The 18,528-nt window shown below is 36.2% G+C and overlaps 1 protein-coding gene across 3 annotated transcripts in view; it reads right to left on the reverse strand.

Moving 5' to 3' along the window:
• Positions 1 to 18,528, reverse strand: part of ETV1 (ETS variant transcription factor 1) — a 104,175-nt gene that overhangs the window by 15,069 nt on the left and 70,578 nt on the right. For all 3 annotated transcript variants that reach the window (XM_064290026.1, XM_064290027.1, XM_064290028.1), the window contains 3 exons: positions 4,520 to 4,587; position 3,233; positions 143 to 211 (listed from right to left, as the gene is read on the reverse strand). In XM_064290026.1, coding sequence (XP_064146096.1) covers positions 143 to 211; position 3,233; positions 4,520 to 4,587 — 138 coding nt within the window. The remainder of the gene's footprint in view (positions 1 to 142; positions 212 to 3,232; positions 3,234 to 4,519; positions 4,588 to 18,528) is intronic.

The raw sequence follows: 18,528 nt of genomic DNA on the forward strand, positions 1-18,528 counted from the left end.
AGGTTAGCTATAATTCAGAACATGCTAAATGATGTGTGTAGAAATCTTTAAGTAGAAATGTCAGCTGTTTTCAGGAGAGGCACAGATGATCTGTCCATTCCCTCTTACAAAAATCAAACTTGAAGCACAATGCAAAACCTACCATCGAATTTCTCTGGGACAACACAGGTGTCATCATAAAATTGCCTGGGGCCCTTTTCAAACATACAACCTGTAGGGAGAAAATGGGACACATTTATTCATAATCAAAATGAAGCTCACAAACAAAATACAACCATTACCACAAAAATTCTCGTAAAAAATGGCTCTGCCACTTCTCAACTTGGTGACTCTGGAAATGTTATTTAACCTCTTCATGGCTCAGTTTTCTCACCTATAAAATGGAGATGATAATAACAGCATCTACCTTATAGATTTGTTGTGAGGATGAATGCAAGTTTAAAATAGTGCCTAGTTGAAGTTGAAGAAAATAAGGACAAGTCCACAAGAGCTAAAGTACAACCTTGAGTATATCCCAGTTGAATTTAGAGACCATCTCAAGCATTGATTTGATGCACTGAACACTAATGACCAAAGACCAGATGAGTTGTGGAATGACACCAAGAGCATCAAACATAAAGGAAGCAAAAGGACATTAAAAAGACAGGAAAGAAAGAAAAGACCAAAACGGTTGTCAGGTGAGACTCTGAAATTTGCTCTTGAATGTTGAGTAGCTAAAGAGAAAGGGAGAAATGATGAAGTAAAAGAGCTGAACAGATTTCAAAGGGTGGCTTGAGAAAACGAAGTTAAGTATTATAATGACATGTGCAAAGACCAGGAGTTAGAAAGCCAAAAGGGAAAAACACATTTGGGCATTTCTCAAGCTGAAAGAATTGAAGAAAAAATCCAAGCCTCAATTGCAATATTGAAACAATATTTATTGATTCTATATTTAATAAAATATTAAATGACGAAGCATCAAAAGAAGATGGAAGGAATACACAGAGTCACTGTACCAAAAAGAATTGACTGACATTCAACTATTTCAGCAGGTAGCATATAATCAAGAGCCGATGGTACTTAAGGAAGAAGTCCAAGCTACACTGAAGGTATTGGTGAAAATCAAGGCTCCAGGAATTGATAGAATATCAATTGAGGTGTTCCAACAAATATATGCAGTCCTGGAGGTGCTCACTCATCTACGCCAAGAAATTTGGAAGAAAGCTACCTGGCCAACTGACTGGAAGAGTTCCATATTTGTACCCATTCCAGAGAAAGGTGGTCCAACAACATATGGAAATTATTGAACAATATCATTAATATCACACACAAGTAAATTTTTGCTGAAGATCATTCAGAAGCAGCTGCAGCAGTACATCGACAGGGAACTTTTAGAAATTCAGGCTGGATTCTGAAGAGGAGGTGGGACAAAGGATATCATTGCTGATATCAGATGGATCTTGTCTGAAAGCAGAGAATACCAGAAAGATGTTTACCTGTGTTTTATTGATGGTGTGGACCACAAAAAAATTATAGATAACATTTTGAAGAATGGAAATTCCAGAACATTTAATTGTGCTCATGAGGAACCTGTACATAGACCAAGAGGCAGTCATTCAAACAATACAAGGGGATATCGTATGGCTTAAAGTCAAGAAAGATGTGTGACAGGTTTGTATCCTTTCATCATACTCATTCAATCTGTATGCTCAGTAAATACTCTGAAAAACTGGACTATATGAAGAAGAACACAGCATGATGACTGGAGGAAGACTCATTAACAACATTAATATGTAGATGACACAACCTTGCTTGCTAAAAGTGAAGTGGACTTGAAGCACTTACTAACAAAGATTTAAGACTACAGCCTTCAGTGTGGATTACATCTCAACATGAACAAAAGAAAAACCCTCACAACTGGACCAATATGCAACATCAGGATAAATGAAGAAAACATTGAAGTTGCAAGGATTTCATTTTACTTGGATCCATAATCAACACCCATGGAAGCAGCAGTCAAGGAATCAAAGGACACATTGCATTGGGCAAACCTGCAAAAGACCTCTTTAAAGTGTTGAAAAGCAAGGATGTCACTTTAAGGACTAAGGTGTGCCTGACCCCAAGCCATGGTGTTTTCAAGCGCTTCCCTCATATGCTTGGGAAAGCTGGACAATGAATAGGGAAGACTGAAGAAGAATTGATGCCTTCGAACTATGATATTGGCGAAGAATACTGACTATACCATGGGCTGCCAGAAGAAGGAACAAATCTGTCTTGGAAGAAGTACAACCAGAATGCTCTTTAGAAGGAAGGATGGCAAGACTTCATCTCACATAATTTGGACATGTTAACTGGAGAGATCAATCCCTGAAGAAGGACATCATGCTTGGTAAAGTAAAGGGTCAGTGAAAAAGAAGAAGACCCTTGGCGAGATGGATTGACACAGTGGCTGCAACAATGGGCTCAAGTATAATAATGAATGTGAGGATGGTCCAAGATGAAGCAGTGTTTCGTTGTGTTGTATATAGTGTCACTATGAGCTGGAACTGACTCGATGGCACCTAACAACAACAACAGAACACAGTGGTATATAAGGGCTAGCTATTTTTATTCACATTATTATTAATCCAAGCACAGAGCTCACGCAAGCACTGGCAAACCTAGGATTCATAATGTATTGTTATGGATTGAGTTTTGTCCCCCCAAAATTTGTGTTCTAAATCCTGGTCCCTATGCATCAAAATCGACTTGATAGCAATGCATTATGCCTGTGGTTATAACCCCATTTGGGAATGGGTTGTCTTTGTTGTATTAATGAGGCACTATTAGTGTTATTAGTGTAGGGTGTATCTTGAGTCAATCTCTTTTGATATATAAAAAAGATTAAGCAAATGAGCAAAGCAGAGATGGGGGAAGAGGGATGGTAAGACACAGGAAGATTGCCCAGGAGCAGCAGCTCAAGAGAGACAAGGACCTTCCTCCAGAGCCAGCAGAGACAGAAAGCCTTCCCCTAGAGCTAGCACACTGAATTCAGACTTCTAACTTCCTAACTGTGAGAAAATAAATTTCTGTTACAGCCACCCACTTGTGGCTTTTCTGCCATAGCAGCACTAGATAACTAAGACATGTATCATCTCCTTTTCCAGTTTCTTGCAAGTTTCTTTTTCAAAAAGAAGATAGGGAAATCAATGTGAATTATGGATATTTATCTTACATTATTACCCTGATGATCTGAAACAGATTTGTTTTACACCCTTACTTCCTTGTAGAAATATTTACCTAGGCAATTCTTCTCATGTTTTCATCTTCAATAGCCAAGATAGTGAGGGGAAAAAAAAAAAAAAAAACACTTTCCTTTTTTTGCTGTAACATAACTAAGTCCACTGAAAAATACAAAAATTGACAGTGTTTCACAATCATTTTCTCCTAACTGCCTTGATTTTGGGCCTTAATCTAATTGTTATTATCTTTAATCAACAGGAAGCAATTTCATATAATTTAGTCACAGTTTTATTTCTCAAATGTATAGGTCTCTATAATAGGTATAATTTATTAACAATAACTACAACAATAATTGCAAAGCATTTGTATAAGACTTTTAATCTCAAGCATTTAGATGTACCATCTCATTATAAAGCAAAAACCAAACCCATTGACCTTGAGTTGATTCTGACACATAGTAATCCTAGAGGACAGAGTAGAACTGCCCCACAGGGTTTCCAAGGAGCTGCTGGTGGATTCAAACTGCCAACTTTCTGGTTAGCAGAGGAACTTTTAACCACTGAGCCCCCACTATCCTTTAAATACCGGGATTTACATGTGTTAATACCATTTATACAACATAATCAGCATTAGACCTAACCTAGTAGGATGCATATAAGTCAGTCTTACTGAAAAAACAGTGTTTAGGTCAAGAACTATGCACATGTTTCCAGAAATACTTTAATAGGGATTATACCCAGATGAAATCATTCTTATCCATTCCTTTGCAGGTATCAAATTCCATTAGAGAAAAGTTTTCCCTCCTTGGTTACCACAAACACATCCACAATAAAAACTTCCCTAGGCCTCTTATGTGAAATCCCATTCCTAAGAATTACTTATCCAAAAATGTAAAATCCAGGATCTTTAAAGATGAGCTCATTTATACATTTACTGTTTATTTCAAAACTATGACTTAGGTCTGTAGGGTAAAACTGAATATTCCTCGAAAATACACTTCAGTAGAGCCCAGAAAGGTGGACTAATCTATAAAGCATATGTTCTATTTTAAAAGGATGTGGTTATTGGCAAGAAAGAACACAGAAATCTACTTTTCAGCTGTTTATGAGAGTATGACTCATGTTAACAACCAAATACAGGGTATCATGACATGAAAAATCTTCCTTTTACTTTAAAAAGATAAAGTTTTAAAATCATGATTTAGGGAACATAATGATTTTTCCTATAGACTATTATGATTAATTTAGAGACCTCATTCTGTGAGCACTGATCATTTTGAAAGGTATTTACAAAAAATTTCAATAATAGAAAACTTAACTTCTGTTCTGCTGGGATGAGCCAGAAAACCTTCTTGCCGCATATAAATGGAGTGGCAGCTAGGCACTTCTGAAAAAGGAAACAACATTGGTCAAAGAGGCATCTGGAGCTGAAAATGTGCTGTTATCACAAATAGGAACGTAACAGAAACTGACACAAGTCCCCAAGAGGGGAACCTGTCAACACATAGTTAACATTTCAGGCATGGCTCACACAAGAAATGGAAGAATGAGAAGCGTACCGTGGTGAGCGCTGAATCTCTTGAACAGGTACCTGAATTCAAAGTATTATCCAAGTCAACCTTGCTAAAAAGGTTAGCTCGAATAACAACCCCTCATGAGTGTGATCGTGTCCTAGCAACAAAGAGTATCCTGATTTATAATAATGCTTCATGACAATTACGGAATAAATGTATATACCTTTTGGCATTCTGTCTAAAAAGAAAAATTAACCAAAGATTCATTCATAGTTTATTTCATGAACACGAGACAGAGATTGTTAGGCAAAAGGAAAAGACAAAAATAGCTAAGGCTCTTAAAATTGCTCTAGCCTTTTTTAGGTGACTGCTTTTTCGCCCTCGCTCCTCCCTGCTCCGTCTCCAGATAAAAGCATGACAGGCTTTTTGTTTGGTGAAGCAAATAGATCATCTTCAAAACCAATGAGGCTATAAATCAGAAATGCAACAATTTCACACATAGTTATTACCCTAAGAGTAAGGCCTTGCCTATGTGCCCAAGTCAGCTCTTCATTGAGAAAATAAACTTGGTTAATGGTTAAACTTGAGTCATAGTGATGGCTGTGTATCTAATGGGTTTGGTAGTTTAGATAAGGAGGAAAAGAAAGAAATAATGGATTAAGAGACAAAAGGTGAAAATTCAAGTCCTTGATTTACTACTAATTAAGCTATTTCACTTTGCACAAAGCATTTTGAGCCTATGTTTCCATAAAATAAAGGGTCGGGGTCAAATGTTCTCAAAAATCTATTACAGTCCCCATATTCCTTGGTTCTGAATATAAAGGTTCACCTGCATAACCACACAGTGGGGCGGGGGCGGGGGGAGGAGTAGTTCATGATGAATCCAGTTAAGCTTAACCTTCAGGGCCCGCCCTCCACTTGCAGGGGTCCCTTCTGAGGCCTGTATCCAGTTTTATTTGCATGTTCACCTTCTTTTTTAAGATGATTCCCCAAATTTTATAAATTTCAGATCCCACATAAATGCCCAATCCTGCATGTAACATACATAGGTTCTGTAGGAATTTGTAGATAAATGTGATCAAGTCAATTCTACATGAGAATGTATTACTAAGATTTTTTTAAACAGCACATACAAACATAAATTTATGAAATGTATATGACAAACATGCTATTTAATATAGGATCATGCCCTCTTTTCTACCACTTTTAATAGGCAAAGGACCTCTGAACAAGTGAAAAAGGACATTTAAATGAATTAGAATCTAAAAACCTTTGTCTCTTTGTGACTGTCGATAAACTTTCTTGCTATAATAGACAATTAGCAGTGTTCATTCAGCACAGATATAGCTCTTAATTGGTCTAGAATGTTCCCTCTTAAAATCTGCAGTTTTTTTTTTTTTTTAATTTGCCTAGTGATGCATGTCAACCCAAATAGGAAGCATTTAACAGAATTTACAATGCAGACATATAGCAGAGTGCAGAATTTCCTAACATCTGTTTATCATTTGAATCTACTTTGCCACTTTGGTTTTTTTTTTTTCAGTTTTCACCATTATCAAAGTGAAACCTTCACAGAGGGGAAAATTGTATCTTTTGTGGCTTTATTTTAAAAATATATCGTAATGACAAACCATAATATCAACAATATTTGAAAGTATGTTGCGATCAATAGTTTACAAGTTGAAGATACTATAAAGCTCCCTTCTCAAACATTTTACCACACCATGCCCTCTTTATATAAAGTGCTGCATAGTATCTGATTCTGACTCAACAAAAGGCAGAGTTAACCTATTTCTTGATATTGGCATTATAATAGGGTTTCAATGTAGTTGATATTCAGTTACCAAATAGTTAGCAATGCATTTAATCTGAACTTTTTGACTAATTGTACTTCAAGCTAGTTTTTAATGTTACTTTGATTTATTGCCAGGCATCAGGTCCCTCAAAGCAGCTGGGCTTGGAAGGGACAGTGTTAATGACTCTGCCATCAGGTCAGCAGCTGCTTGGAGGCAAGCATTTTGTTGTACCAATGTTGACACCTTGCCACAAAATACTTTTACTGACTGCTACACAGCTGGAGTACGGCTGTAAAAACAGCTGGCTGGCTCTGGAGGCAGCTAGAGGAAAACACATAAGCTAAACTCTATTACGTATAAGTGTGACTAAATGTAAGTCTTTCCTCCCCAGGGGTTGAAGAAGGAGGAAAAGAAGAGAGAGAGGAAATGCAGGCATTTCTCAGAAACTCACTATTCGAACTTGAAGGAACACCATATAAGTGTTCTACTATAATAAAAATTAGCAAAATCCTGAAAAACTAGACATTTGACATTGAAGATAGGACTTGATTGTTGATTCCACAAATACTCTTGATCTATTGAGATGGCTGATTTGTTATTTATTGCTGTGCTTTGTAATATTCTTCAGTCTCTTAATCTATAATGTTTAAAAATTCTGATTTAAAGCTTATGACAAGTTAATGATTTATACTAAGGGGAAAGCCAGAATTTCCATTAGATTTCCAAAGGCCCAAGTTGTGATATGTGTCCAAAAAAAAAAAAAAATTACTGAAAAGCAAATTAGACAAAAAGACATATGAGAATATAATTGTGTTTTTGCCAATTCCTAATACTTTTTATTACACCCCAGAGTAAATAAAACTAACATCTAGCTCTTGAAATTGAGACACAGTTGCTAGCATTGTTTAAATTCAGTCTATCTTTAAGACTGGTGTTTTTTATACGGTCCATAGAAGCCTGAAAAAATACAGCTAAGAGGAGCTTATTCCCATAAAGTAACTAAAGTCATGTTATTCTAAAGTGATATCAGTTAATTTATGATGATCAGAGTGGGTCAGACTCTAATCAAATTGTAGAAACATTTCCAAAGTGATTATTCAATCAAATGACTAACATGGTTAATTAGGAGCCATAAACATTGCTCTGAAGTTCATCAAAGTAATGACTTGCCCAGAAAAATTACTGCTAATTAAATTGCCTGCTGCTTTCATTTCTACCTTATCTAATAAAAAATCCAACCAATGAAGTTTGGCATTACATTTTAACTTTTGCTAAATGCTCAACTAAGATCCAAAATGGCTAAGAGGAGACTTCAAAGGCAAATATTTTGTGGCTGAGAATGGAAGCATTGCATATATATTCATTTCTTTTTTTCATAAAATAAAACTTAGAATAAGAAGCTGTGGTTCAACAATGCACAAATGTTAAGATGACGGCATATTTGCACTGCCCTAGTATGAAAAAAAAAATTTTTTTTTTTTTTTTAGTATGGGTCCATATGTTATCATTTTAGGATCATTAGTATAGCATACTTGTTACAAACGTGCACCTTGTTATCTCATAGACTTGGTTTTGGGGTCTCAGTTCTGGCACTTCCTGGGAGTATGACATTGGGTGAGTTATTTAACAGTTCTAACTCTCAATCTCCTCCATAAAACAGGAATAATAGTATTAATATCTTTAAAAGGGTCGACGGGAAGATTCATATGGCGTAGAGCAAGTGAAAAGGAGCCCTGGTGGCACAGTGGTTAAGTGCTGTGCTGCTAACCAAAAGGTTGGCAGTTCAAACCCACCAGCAGCTCAGCGGGAGAAAGATGTAACAGTCTGCTTCCTTAAAGATGACAGCCTTGGAAACCCCATGGGGCAGTTCTACTCTGTCCTATAGGCAAGGGCAGATTATCCAATAGGCAAAGTAAACACAGTGCTTACCTTGCTTACCAGATCATATGTGAACAATTTCACTTGAAATTGATTAGTAAGTAAGCACAAGTAAACTCGTGCTTACCCTCCTCACTGAGTCATCTTTCCCTGTCAGGGATTGTGAATTTGAAAAGGGGCTTTGATTCTACAGGAAGGTGCTGTGGGGTTGGGGAAGAGATAGATGCCAGCATACCTAGAAGCAGAGTCTTTGATGTGCTGAAAAAACGTGGAATTGTTCACTACAGATGATCTGGTAAGCACAGTGCTTACTTTGCCTATTGGATAATCCGCCTCTGCCTATAAAGTCACTCTGAGTTAGAATCCACTCAATGGCAACGGGTTTAGGCATGTGAAACATTTTACACAATACCTGCACACAGTAAGAATTCAATCTATAGTACTATTAAGAACATAATCTACTTTTTAAGTGAACCTCACAAGTATTTAAAATCAAGTGTACCATAGTACTTAAGGGGGTGATTAATTATATCACTAAGTAAGTTATTCCTGCTGTTTTTAAATCATATATCCATTGATGTTGCTAGTTTGTTATTCATAGGTGTACTTACTCTTCATTGTTCTTCACAAGACTATTAATAATACTTAAATATACTGATTCAAAATTCATAATAAACTACTTAAAATAAGGTTTAAGACAGATTCTCATTATATTTTCAAAATATTTGGGAGTATCTCTTTTTGACTACTGAGATGCCTTCTACAGTGTTATACCCTGATGTTTGGCTTAAAAAGTTTTAAATTCAATCTGTAAATTCAATTGTGTAAATTTAATTCAGGACAAAGGATTTTTACTTAGTTTGGAACTTGAAAATCAAAGAACTCTGTAACATGACATTAGTATTGGGAGAAATCAGCTTGCAGAAGCTAAACAGCCTATAATTTGTCACAGATGAGTTCATGGTGATGAAAGCTGATCTAATATGCTGCAAAAATTCAAAGCAGCAAAGCACTGTTGTCATTTCAATGTACTGGTCAACGTCGGGGAAATTTAAAAAATAAAAATAACGATAAACACCCCAAACTATCTGTTTTGACTAACCTTCACCTTTAGTAACATTACTAAAGCTTTCAAATTATGACACGCAGGCAAAACATCAATTTTTTTTTTTTTTTAAAGTTTATTTCTCTGTCTTGACTTGCATTTTAAAGCTGTGTTGGGAAACCTGATACGGGTTTGGGAAGCTTTACCAAAGTTTTGACCACAAAGTGCAACTCTAACTTTGCACATATAATACTGCTAGGCACTGCTCTCATTTGCATATTTGCTGCCCAGTAGTACATAATGAAAATTCCCCTTCGGGGCATGGTTTGCCTAAAGTTCTAAGACGGACATGGGCCAGAACATACGGGAAATATTTGCCATGGCTGTCTGAGACATTGCTACAAAGGCTGTTGAAATTACTTTGTTAGCAAATGGCTAATGGGCAAACCTGAAATTATCTCATGCCGTAAACTCTGAACAAGTGAAAAGATATATCTTATTCATTTGATGCTTCTGGTTAAATTCCTATAAAAAAATAATTCCTACAGCAATGATATAATCAGAATGATAATTAAGCATTCATGCCTTGAAGAGTAAATGAGAAATCACAGGCAAATAGGAATAAGTTCAATCTTAGACTTTTTTCATGTGGTTTTGTTTTCATATTAGTGTGCAATGCAAAGATGAATTGATTGTACACTTGACTCTTTGTGGAGGTGATGTGAGAAAATCAAGTCCATATAATCTTGTATATTGTTTATTGATGATGGTAAAAAATTTAAAAATAGAAAATTAAATATCTGAAGCCAAAATGTGTGGGTAAACATACATCTGAAGTTATCAGGAAAAATCTACACAGGTATGAACATGTATGTATTTCAATGTATACCTAGGAGTTCTAATTAATTTTTCAAAGAAATCTGGAAATGTTAAATTGTATTAAGAGTCAAGTAACATCAATATTATTCAAGGAAGAGGAGTATATGACAAACTTTGCTAAGTTTTTATCTCTGCTAAACTTGACCACTTTATGTTTTGTTTCTTCTCATTTCCTAACAATCTCAAAGTTTTTGTGTAAAATCCAAAGTTTCTCTAAAAACCCACTGCCATCGAGTTGATTACAACTCATAGTGACCCTATAGGACAGAGTAGAACTGCCCGATAGAGTTTCCAAGGAGTGCCTGGCAGATTTGAACCGCCGACCTTTTGTGTAGCACCCGTAGCACTTAACCACTAACTTAACCACTACGCCACCAGGGTTTCCAAAGGTTCTCTAGAGCACACAAATAGCATCACCCTTATGAAGACGTCCTTAAATGCAAACATACATCCTAGTGGAGCATCCCATTAGTCTGCCTTTTTTTTTTTAATTGTTACTATTATTATTGTTTTTTTTACTCTGCTTTTTTACTTGTCACATGAATAGACCTGGTGTAGCTGACTGAGAAAACTATATTTTGTAAACTTTCCTGGAAAAGATGCTAATGTGAGGGAATTTTTCACTCCCATAAAATCACTCTTTTACAGAACAAATGTAACTCTAAAAATAAGGCCCAGCATTAGTATGTCTGAATCCACTTAAGAAAGCAACTGTGATGTCAAAAAAGTCAAGTTTTATGAGACCTAGTTGTTGTCCGTTACAAAAGCATGATATGAGTAGAACATCTTAGTTTCTGAACATAGTTCCTGTAAAGAAGGCAAAAAAGTTGGAGTTGGTTGAAACCTTAAGAAGTGAGTGATGAATTTAGTTATCTCATTCACACTTAGATAGAATCTGTGTCCTTACATTTTTCAGTAAACCATGATTTTAAATAACGTAAAACCTGCAGAGAGATTTCTTCTACCGCAGCTCAGATGTACCAATTCTATTGTCAATAGGCTTTGAGAACAGGGAGAGGAGTATTTTTAGCTTTATGTGACTAGCGTAGTGTTTGTCATATAGAATATACTCATTAAGATTTTGCTGAATAAACTGTTAAATGTATAATCATTTAATAGCACACTGAAAATCTTTAAAAACATAAAACAAATTTAGTAATGCAGCTAACTGGATTCAGATTTTTTGAAACTTAAAGGCTACATAATGTCAAATAGCAGTATAGAAATTTACCTATAAAATCACAAAATTTTCTAAGCATCTGGGTTTTCTTTGGACTTTATCCCACATAAATAATGACCAGATCGAATCAAGAATGGTATATATAATCTACTAGGCTCAGAATTTTACAAGTTTTACAAGCCTGTGATGGTTTTATTAAGCCATAGCTAAAAATAAAGTTGAAATGATAGGAAACATAATCACAATTGCATCTTCAACTATTTATTAGACATTACTGCACTCTGACAATGAACAGAGGTTTAAAAGAAAACACGAGAAAGGATGCAATTAGCTGTCAAAATGGGTCACAAAAAAATTCTAAACAAGGTAGAGGTTTTAATGCTGAGCTTAAATCCTGGACTGTTCCTCTTCTGGAATCTAGATGATCTGAAATAAATACAACATAGATTTCTTTGTTCTCTTACTTTCATTTTTCCTGGAATCACCAATATGTTCACATCATTTGTACTATTTACTTTCAATATGAATAATACTAGTAAGAAGTTCAATATGACTTTCTTTTCCTATGGCAAAACAGCATAATAGTACAGTATATTGTTGACCTTGCTCAATACGAATATTATTGTAAAATAAGAATACCTCCCTTACTTTGTCTTATTCTCTAGACCCAAATAGTATATTTTTGAATACTAGAAATAATAATAATGCCATCTTATCAAAGAACTAGCAATCTTGCAGGAAATCTCTAGAAATCAAAACACCACCATGCCAACTGAAATCCTTCACTATTGCCTAGACCCCTAATATGTGCCAGATACTATATAAATAACTTTACAAACAAAATCATGTTTAATCCTTAAAAATGATACAGATAGTAAATAAATGTCAAACCTGGGGTTCCGTATGCTCCCAGAGTCATACAGGGTACATAGGTTTATTTTTTGATGCTAAGAATAAACAGGAGCCCTGGTGGCACAGTGGTTAAGAGCTTATCTGCTAACCAAAAGGTCACAAATTTGAATCCACCACCCACTCCTTGGAAACCCTATGGGGCAGCTCTACACTATCCTATAGGGTCACTATGGGTCAGAATTGACTTGACGTCAGAGGTTTTGGTTTTTTTAAGAATAAATAAAAATATATCGTGTGAATAAAGCCATGAACTGTGGAGACCCAGACACTGAAAAAGAGTCACCAGAATGAGGAGTTCAAAGACACCTTTCTAGGTTAAAGAGAATACTTAAGTCACAATGACACACGCTTCACATTCTGTTTGGTTTTGTTTTTGATACTTATATTTGAATTATCTACTGCTGTAAAATTTCCCAGACTATAATCTATTGGAAACAATTAAGTAGAAAAGTCACAAACACACACACATGATAAAAACAATAATCACCGGTTTAATCTAACAAAAAAATCTTTGGAAATGGTTTCAATTAAGTAATTCACATCTTGGGTGAAAAATATTTCATTAAAAAATAAAAACAACTTTTCCTCTAAACTATTAAAATAATTGACTCCTTTAAGTACAGCAGTCCTTTTTAAAAAAAAAATCAAACCCACTGCCATTGAGTCGATTCCAACTCATAGCAACCTTATAGGACAGAGCAGATCTGCCCCATAGAGTTTCCAAGGCTATAATATTCACAGAAGCAGACTGCTACATCTTTCTCCTGAGGAGTGGCTGGTGGTTTCCAACTGTCAGCCTTTTGGCTAACAGCTGAGTGCTTTAACAACTGCATCACCAGGGCTCCTTTTCAGAAGTCCTTTAAGCCCCTCAAAATTGTATAGCAATATTCCAAATGTACAAACATACACTTACGCATATACTTAAAAACTAAGTAATATTTATTTTCCCTCTTTTCTGCCCAAGTGTGAAACATAGACACACACATGCACCACTGGGAGATAGCCAAATGTACATCTTTTAAACTGTCTCATTTAATTTTAAATCTTAGTTCCACATATAAAAAGCTCACCCACTTGCAATAAGCAGTTCTGGTTATTTTCTTTAAAAAGAAACTAAAAATCCCACACTGTAAAACCCTTCTCCCCCTCCATCCCTTCTAAGCTCTGCTTTTCAAGCTAGTACAGCTCACAAGCAGATTGTCCTTCCCTTCCCCCTTTCCTGACTGTAAAATCCAAGTTGGACAAACACTGTGTGGCTGAAATGACATATTTGAATGGAATTCAGACCCACCAGTTCCTGTTTATGTTTCTGATTTGAGAATGTTGTCTTCTCATTCACTATACATTAGGAACACTGGAAGGCCATAAATAGTGTCGGGTTACATGCAGGCAGGACCAATGAGCATTAATCATTACTTCCAGTCAACTGGCAAAAGCGGCAGCTGATGGAACACTACACACTTCAGCTCTGTATAAAGGGACATTCCAATGTGTATGTATGTGTGTGTGTGTGTGTGTATGTATGTGTGTTTCCTCTCAGTCTCCATTTTATGAATGAAACTCCAGACTCTATAGAGTCCATTCACGTAAAAGAAGTACTTACAAGGCTCTGCCCCTAGGGATCAATCAGTCATGGGTAAAACTGATATGATTGGTTTAAGACAGCCTTCAGCCTTCCATTACTGACTCAAAATGCAGTCCCTGTCCATTTGACCTGTGTTAATGCATAAAGAGTAAATCCAGACTGTAGTCTCAATTCTCAAATCAAATCACTAGCCAATGCCACTTACTGTAACTGTAGATTTAGAACATATTTAAGTATTTCTTAGAAAAACTGATACCATGGGCCAGAGTGATGGTTTGGGAGATTTGCTATTTTAACCCAGAAATGAATGAGGAAAACTCAAGTGAGATATGCTAAGCAATAAAAAGCAAAGCCAAATTGTGAGGCCATTCCATGGACTCTAGTACAATAACAAAATCAATTAGGTAGACATCACTGTCACTTTTCATAATTGAAGTACCTAAAAATCAGAGATTAAGTGATCTACTAGTCCACAAATCACTGGATGAGTAAAAGAAAATTATCTTTGGATGTCAGAGAAATAGATAGGATGTTAACATTTTCTGAAGAATCAATAGCTCATTCCTTTAAATTTCCATATGATTGTCCACTTGGATTTCTTTAAGCAATAGTTTTAGAGTTTGGCTGGGAAAAAATGAGCTGCCGTACTCCAGAAGCAAGTATGGCCATGAGCGAATAATGCTTAGTTAATGGCATAGGGCCAACGCTTGGTCTTTGGGAGTGTTAAATAGCAGGTACAAAAAGCCAAAGTTCATGGAACCATAATCATTACTGCACTGCAAATTACTAAAGATGGTAATGTTTAAAAATACCTAGAGTTTTAGGAAAAAATACAAACTGTTTATGAGCAACAGTGAAAATAATTTGTGAAAAGTCAGTCCAGTACTGAACAGTGTTAATCAGCCACCTATAACTTGGTTTTTGACTCTAGAGAGAAGAAAACATTTCTTTCTTCCAGTGACCTGAAACCATATGGGGGGAAACAGTCACAGTCAACAATCCCTCTGTGTCTGTAATGGTTGTCTGAAGGGATCATTATCACGCCTGTATGAGGAGATGAGACCAAACATAGTAATTGCCCAGTTCTTTGTTTTAAACCTATAATAATTTCCTACTGTGGCATTATAGAAAACCCTCATGGGTTAAGAGCTATGACTGCTAACCAAAAGGTCGGCAGTTCAAATCCACCAAGTGCTCCTTGGAAACCCTATGGGGCAGTTCTACTCTGTCCTATAAGTTTCACTATGAGTAGGAATCAACTCAATGGCAATGGGCTTTTTTTTTAAAAAAAATGGCATTATAACAATTTAAAGGCAACCCTGCTGGTGTAGTGCTTAAGCGCTACGGCTGTGAACCAAAGGGTCGGCAGTTCAAATCCGCCAGGCGCTTTTTGGAAATTCTGTGGGGTGGTTCTACTCTGTCCTATAGGGTAGCTATGAGTCGGAATTGACTCAAAGGCACTGGGTTTTTATAACAATATAATATTTAACTTCCAATTTCTAATATCTAGCAGATAAAATTGGGGAGAATAAATAAAGTTACCACCATAATTTAGGATTCAAGATAGAAATACTTGACACAGCCAGGTAGGGAGATGATAGGAAATCCTATAACCCATTTGTCTTAGCTGTCTAGTGCTACTATGACAGAAATACCACAAGTGGGTGTATTAACAAACAGAATTTATCTTCTCACAGTTTAGGAGGCTAGAAGTCCAAATTCAGGGTGCCAGCTCTAGGGAAAGGCTCTCTCTCTCCGCCTGCTCTTGGGGAACGTCCTTGTTTGTTTTCTGTTTCCATTCCTAGGTTCCTTGGAGATCCTGTGGTTTGTATATTCACCTCTTTTTTTTTTTTTTTTCTTGTGCTTACCTCCTGGCTTGCTTAATCTACTCTTCTGTATCTCAAAAGAGATTGACTAAAAACACAACTTAATCTGGCCTCGTTAACATATGAAAGAAAGCCCATTCCCAAATGAGTCTATAATCACAGGTACAGGGGTTAGAATTTAAAACACATATTTTGGGGGGGACAGGACACAATTCAATCCATAACACCATCATTCAGAGCAAAGTATAGAACAGGCTTCTGAATTTGGTGATTTAAAAAAAAAAAATTTTTTTGTGTAAGTTTAGTCAGTTGTCTGAGGCATTGACGCATTATCCCCAAACATATAAAGCACCATTTATTTATATTTATATCATTCAAGATGGGCACAGAAACTAATCATGTCCTTCTGGCTCTGTTATGCAACAATTTCCTCTCTGTAACGTGCATTTTGATGCCATATTAAAAACTTTATAAGGGAAGCCCCAACAAGGCTTACTGAAAGCAGCATTAGGAATTACTTCACCATTATTCTCTGCTATTTGATTAGCAGGAGTATCTACCAACACAATAAAACACAGAATGACATTTACAAATAAAAATCTTCCTCTCTTGTCGTACCAGAAACCTGAGACATTTTAGTTCTCTTGACGGAAACCCAGCTTTGGCCTGTGCGAGTGCGCGAGATGTAAGTTAAACATATTCCTAGCTTTAACATATTTAACATGAGGTAAGGATTTTTTTTTTTTTTTTCAGTATTGGTTTCCTCATTTCTCTGCCTACATATAATTTTTCTACATACTAAAGAAGTTTAGGAAACCTTGGTGGCGTAGTGGTTAAGTGCTATCGCTGCTAACCAAAAGGTCAGCAGTTCAAATCCACCAGGTGCTCCTTGGAAACTCTATGGGGCAGTTCTACTCTGTCCTCTAGGATCGCTACGAGTCAGAATCGACTGGATGGCAATGGGTTTTTGGTTTGAAGGAAGTTTACAAGTTTTTCTGATGGCCTTCATCAAGGCCCTAAGGTGGTAAAGAACTATATGGAAAATTTGGGAGGGGCTGGTGGGGTGAAGAAGGGATGTATTTCAAAGGAAGGATAGAAAAGCCCCACCTTATTCTTCCTATAGGGTTACTAATGAGTGGGAATTGACTCTATGGCAGTGGTTTTTTTTTTTTTTTTTTATTCCTCCTAAACAGCTTTGCTTACATTTATTTTATATATTGCCGTCCCTTATAATCTTTCTTGTGGAAAAAACTGATTCAGTTGGCAAAAGTTTGAAAACCACTGTTCTAGTTAAATTGCCAGCCGTCAAGCTATCAAGGATTTAAGAAAGAAAGAGCAAAGCCCAATAAGAAGGCTCGGACAAACTCAAAGTTTATGTAATCAAAAAACTTAAGAGCTGGAGGGGCCATGAATTTGCCATTTATCTTTCTAATTATTATTTAGTCTTTTCCAGAAGAACTATTATTAAAAGTCATTTCTTTGACTTTAATCATCTGTATCATTTGAGGGCCTACATGCTCCCACCTCACAGCAGTGAACACATAATAGGAATAAAACCTTGCATTATCTAAGGTAAAAGTACTTCCCTGAATTAGGAATGCGCACCTGCCGTCTTAACACAGATGCTGTTGTTACCTTGGATCATGCAAAGCCTTTAAAAACCAGAGAAAAATAATTAGTCTAGAAATTGGAATAAAGGATCAATAATATACATAACAAATTATAGTTTAAAATATGCCGTCCCTCCTTTATTGTGAACAATAGATGAAGAGAATATAGGAGCTGTGCATTAAACTAAATCAGAAAATCTTGGTTCTAGTTTTAGCTGTTTCTTAAAATGTCTGTGTAAACAATGGTAAATTACTTAACTTGTATTAAACCTCAGGTATCTTATCTGTAAAATGGAGACAGGGCAAAGGGATTTCAACCAGGTGGCCTCCAAGAGCTCTCCTGAGTCTGAAGCTTTATAATTTGATATAACATCTATTTGTTTCAATTTCCCAGTTTAAAATAGTGCTAACAACATTTGCCCCCAGATAAGTGTTACAGAGTTACAAGAAAGAAGGCCTCTTCAGTACCAGCAGAAGTCCCCTAAAAAACATTTAAAAGTAAAACATTTTCTACAACAAAAGCATGACATCAAAATTTCTCCTCTCCTACTCTGTCTAACCTTTTTCCCTCTTCCACCGAGGTATGCAATTTTTCCATTTTCTCATCTAAGCAGCCTTCTTGTTTCTGAAACTTCTTTCCCTTTCCTCATTCTCAGCTCTTCCATTAAACTACCGTTTGGCCAAGAAGGCCTGTTAAACTAATTAGAATAATAACAGAACAGACCTCGAGGGCTAAAAATACCAGCCATAGCACTTAACCACTACGCCACTAGGGTTTCCAAATAATTAATAGATTATTCCTCCAACCAACATCTAGGTTAAAATTTTTAATACACCGCAAGGTGCAAAGGAACAATGCACTGCTGTTGGGACTGCAAGCACTCTTCTGGGATGATCCCGAATCCCACCAAGCAAGGTAGTAACTGTTTCTTCCTCCTCTAAGGCAACTCTATATGCAAACTAATAGAAAGTCACTTCGGCTTGCAATGTATGACACTATAATGTCATTCTTTAGCACTCTCCATGCTTATTGGACTGCTGTGATTAATCTGGACATTTCTCTTCTTCAACTCTAAAAAGGTTGATTTGTTTTAAAATATACT

The sequence above is a fragment of the Loxodonta africana genome, chromosome 8 (assembly GCF_030014295.1).
Source record: "Loxodonta africana isolate mLoxAfr1 chromosome 8, mLoxAfr1.hap2, whole genome shotgun sequence".
NCBI classification, from domain to species: Eukaryota; Metazoa; Chordata; class Mammalia; order Proboscidea; family Elephantidae; genus Loxodonta; species Loxodonta africana.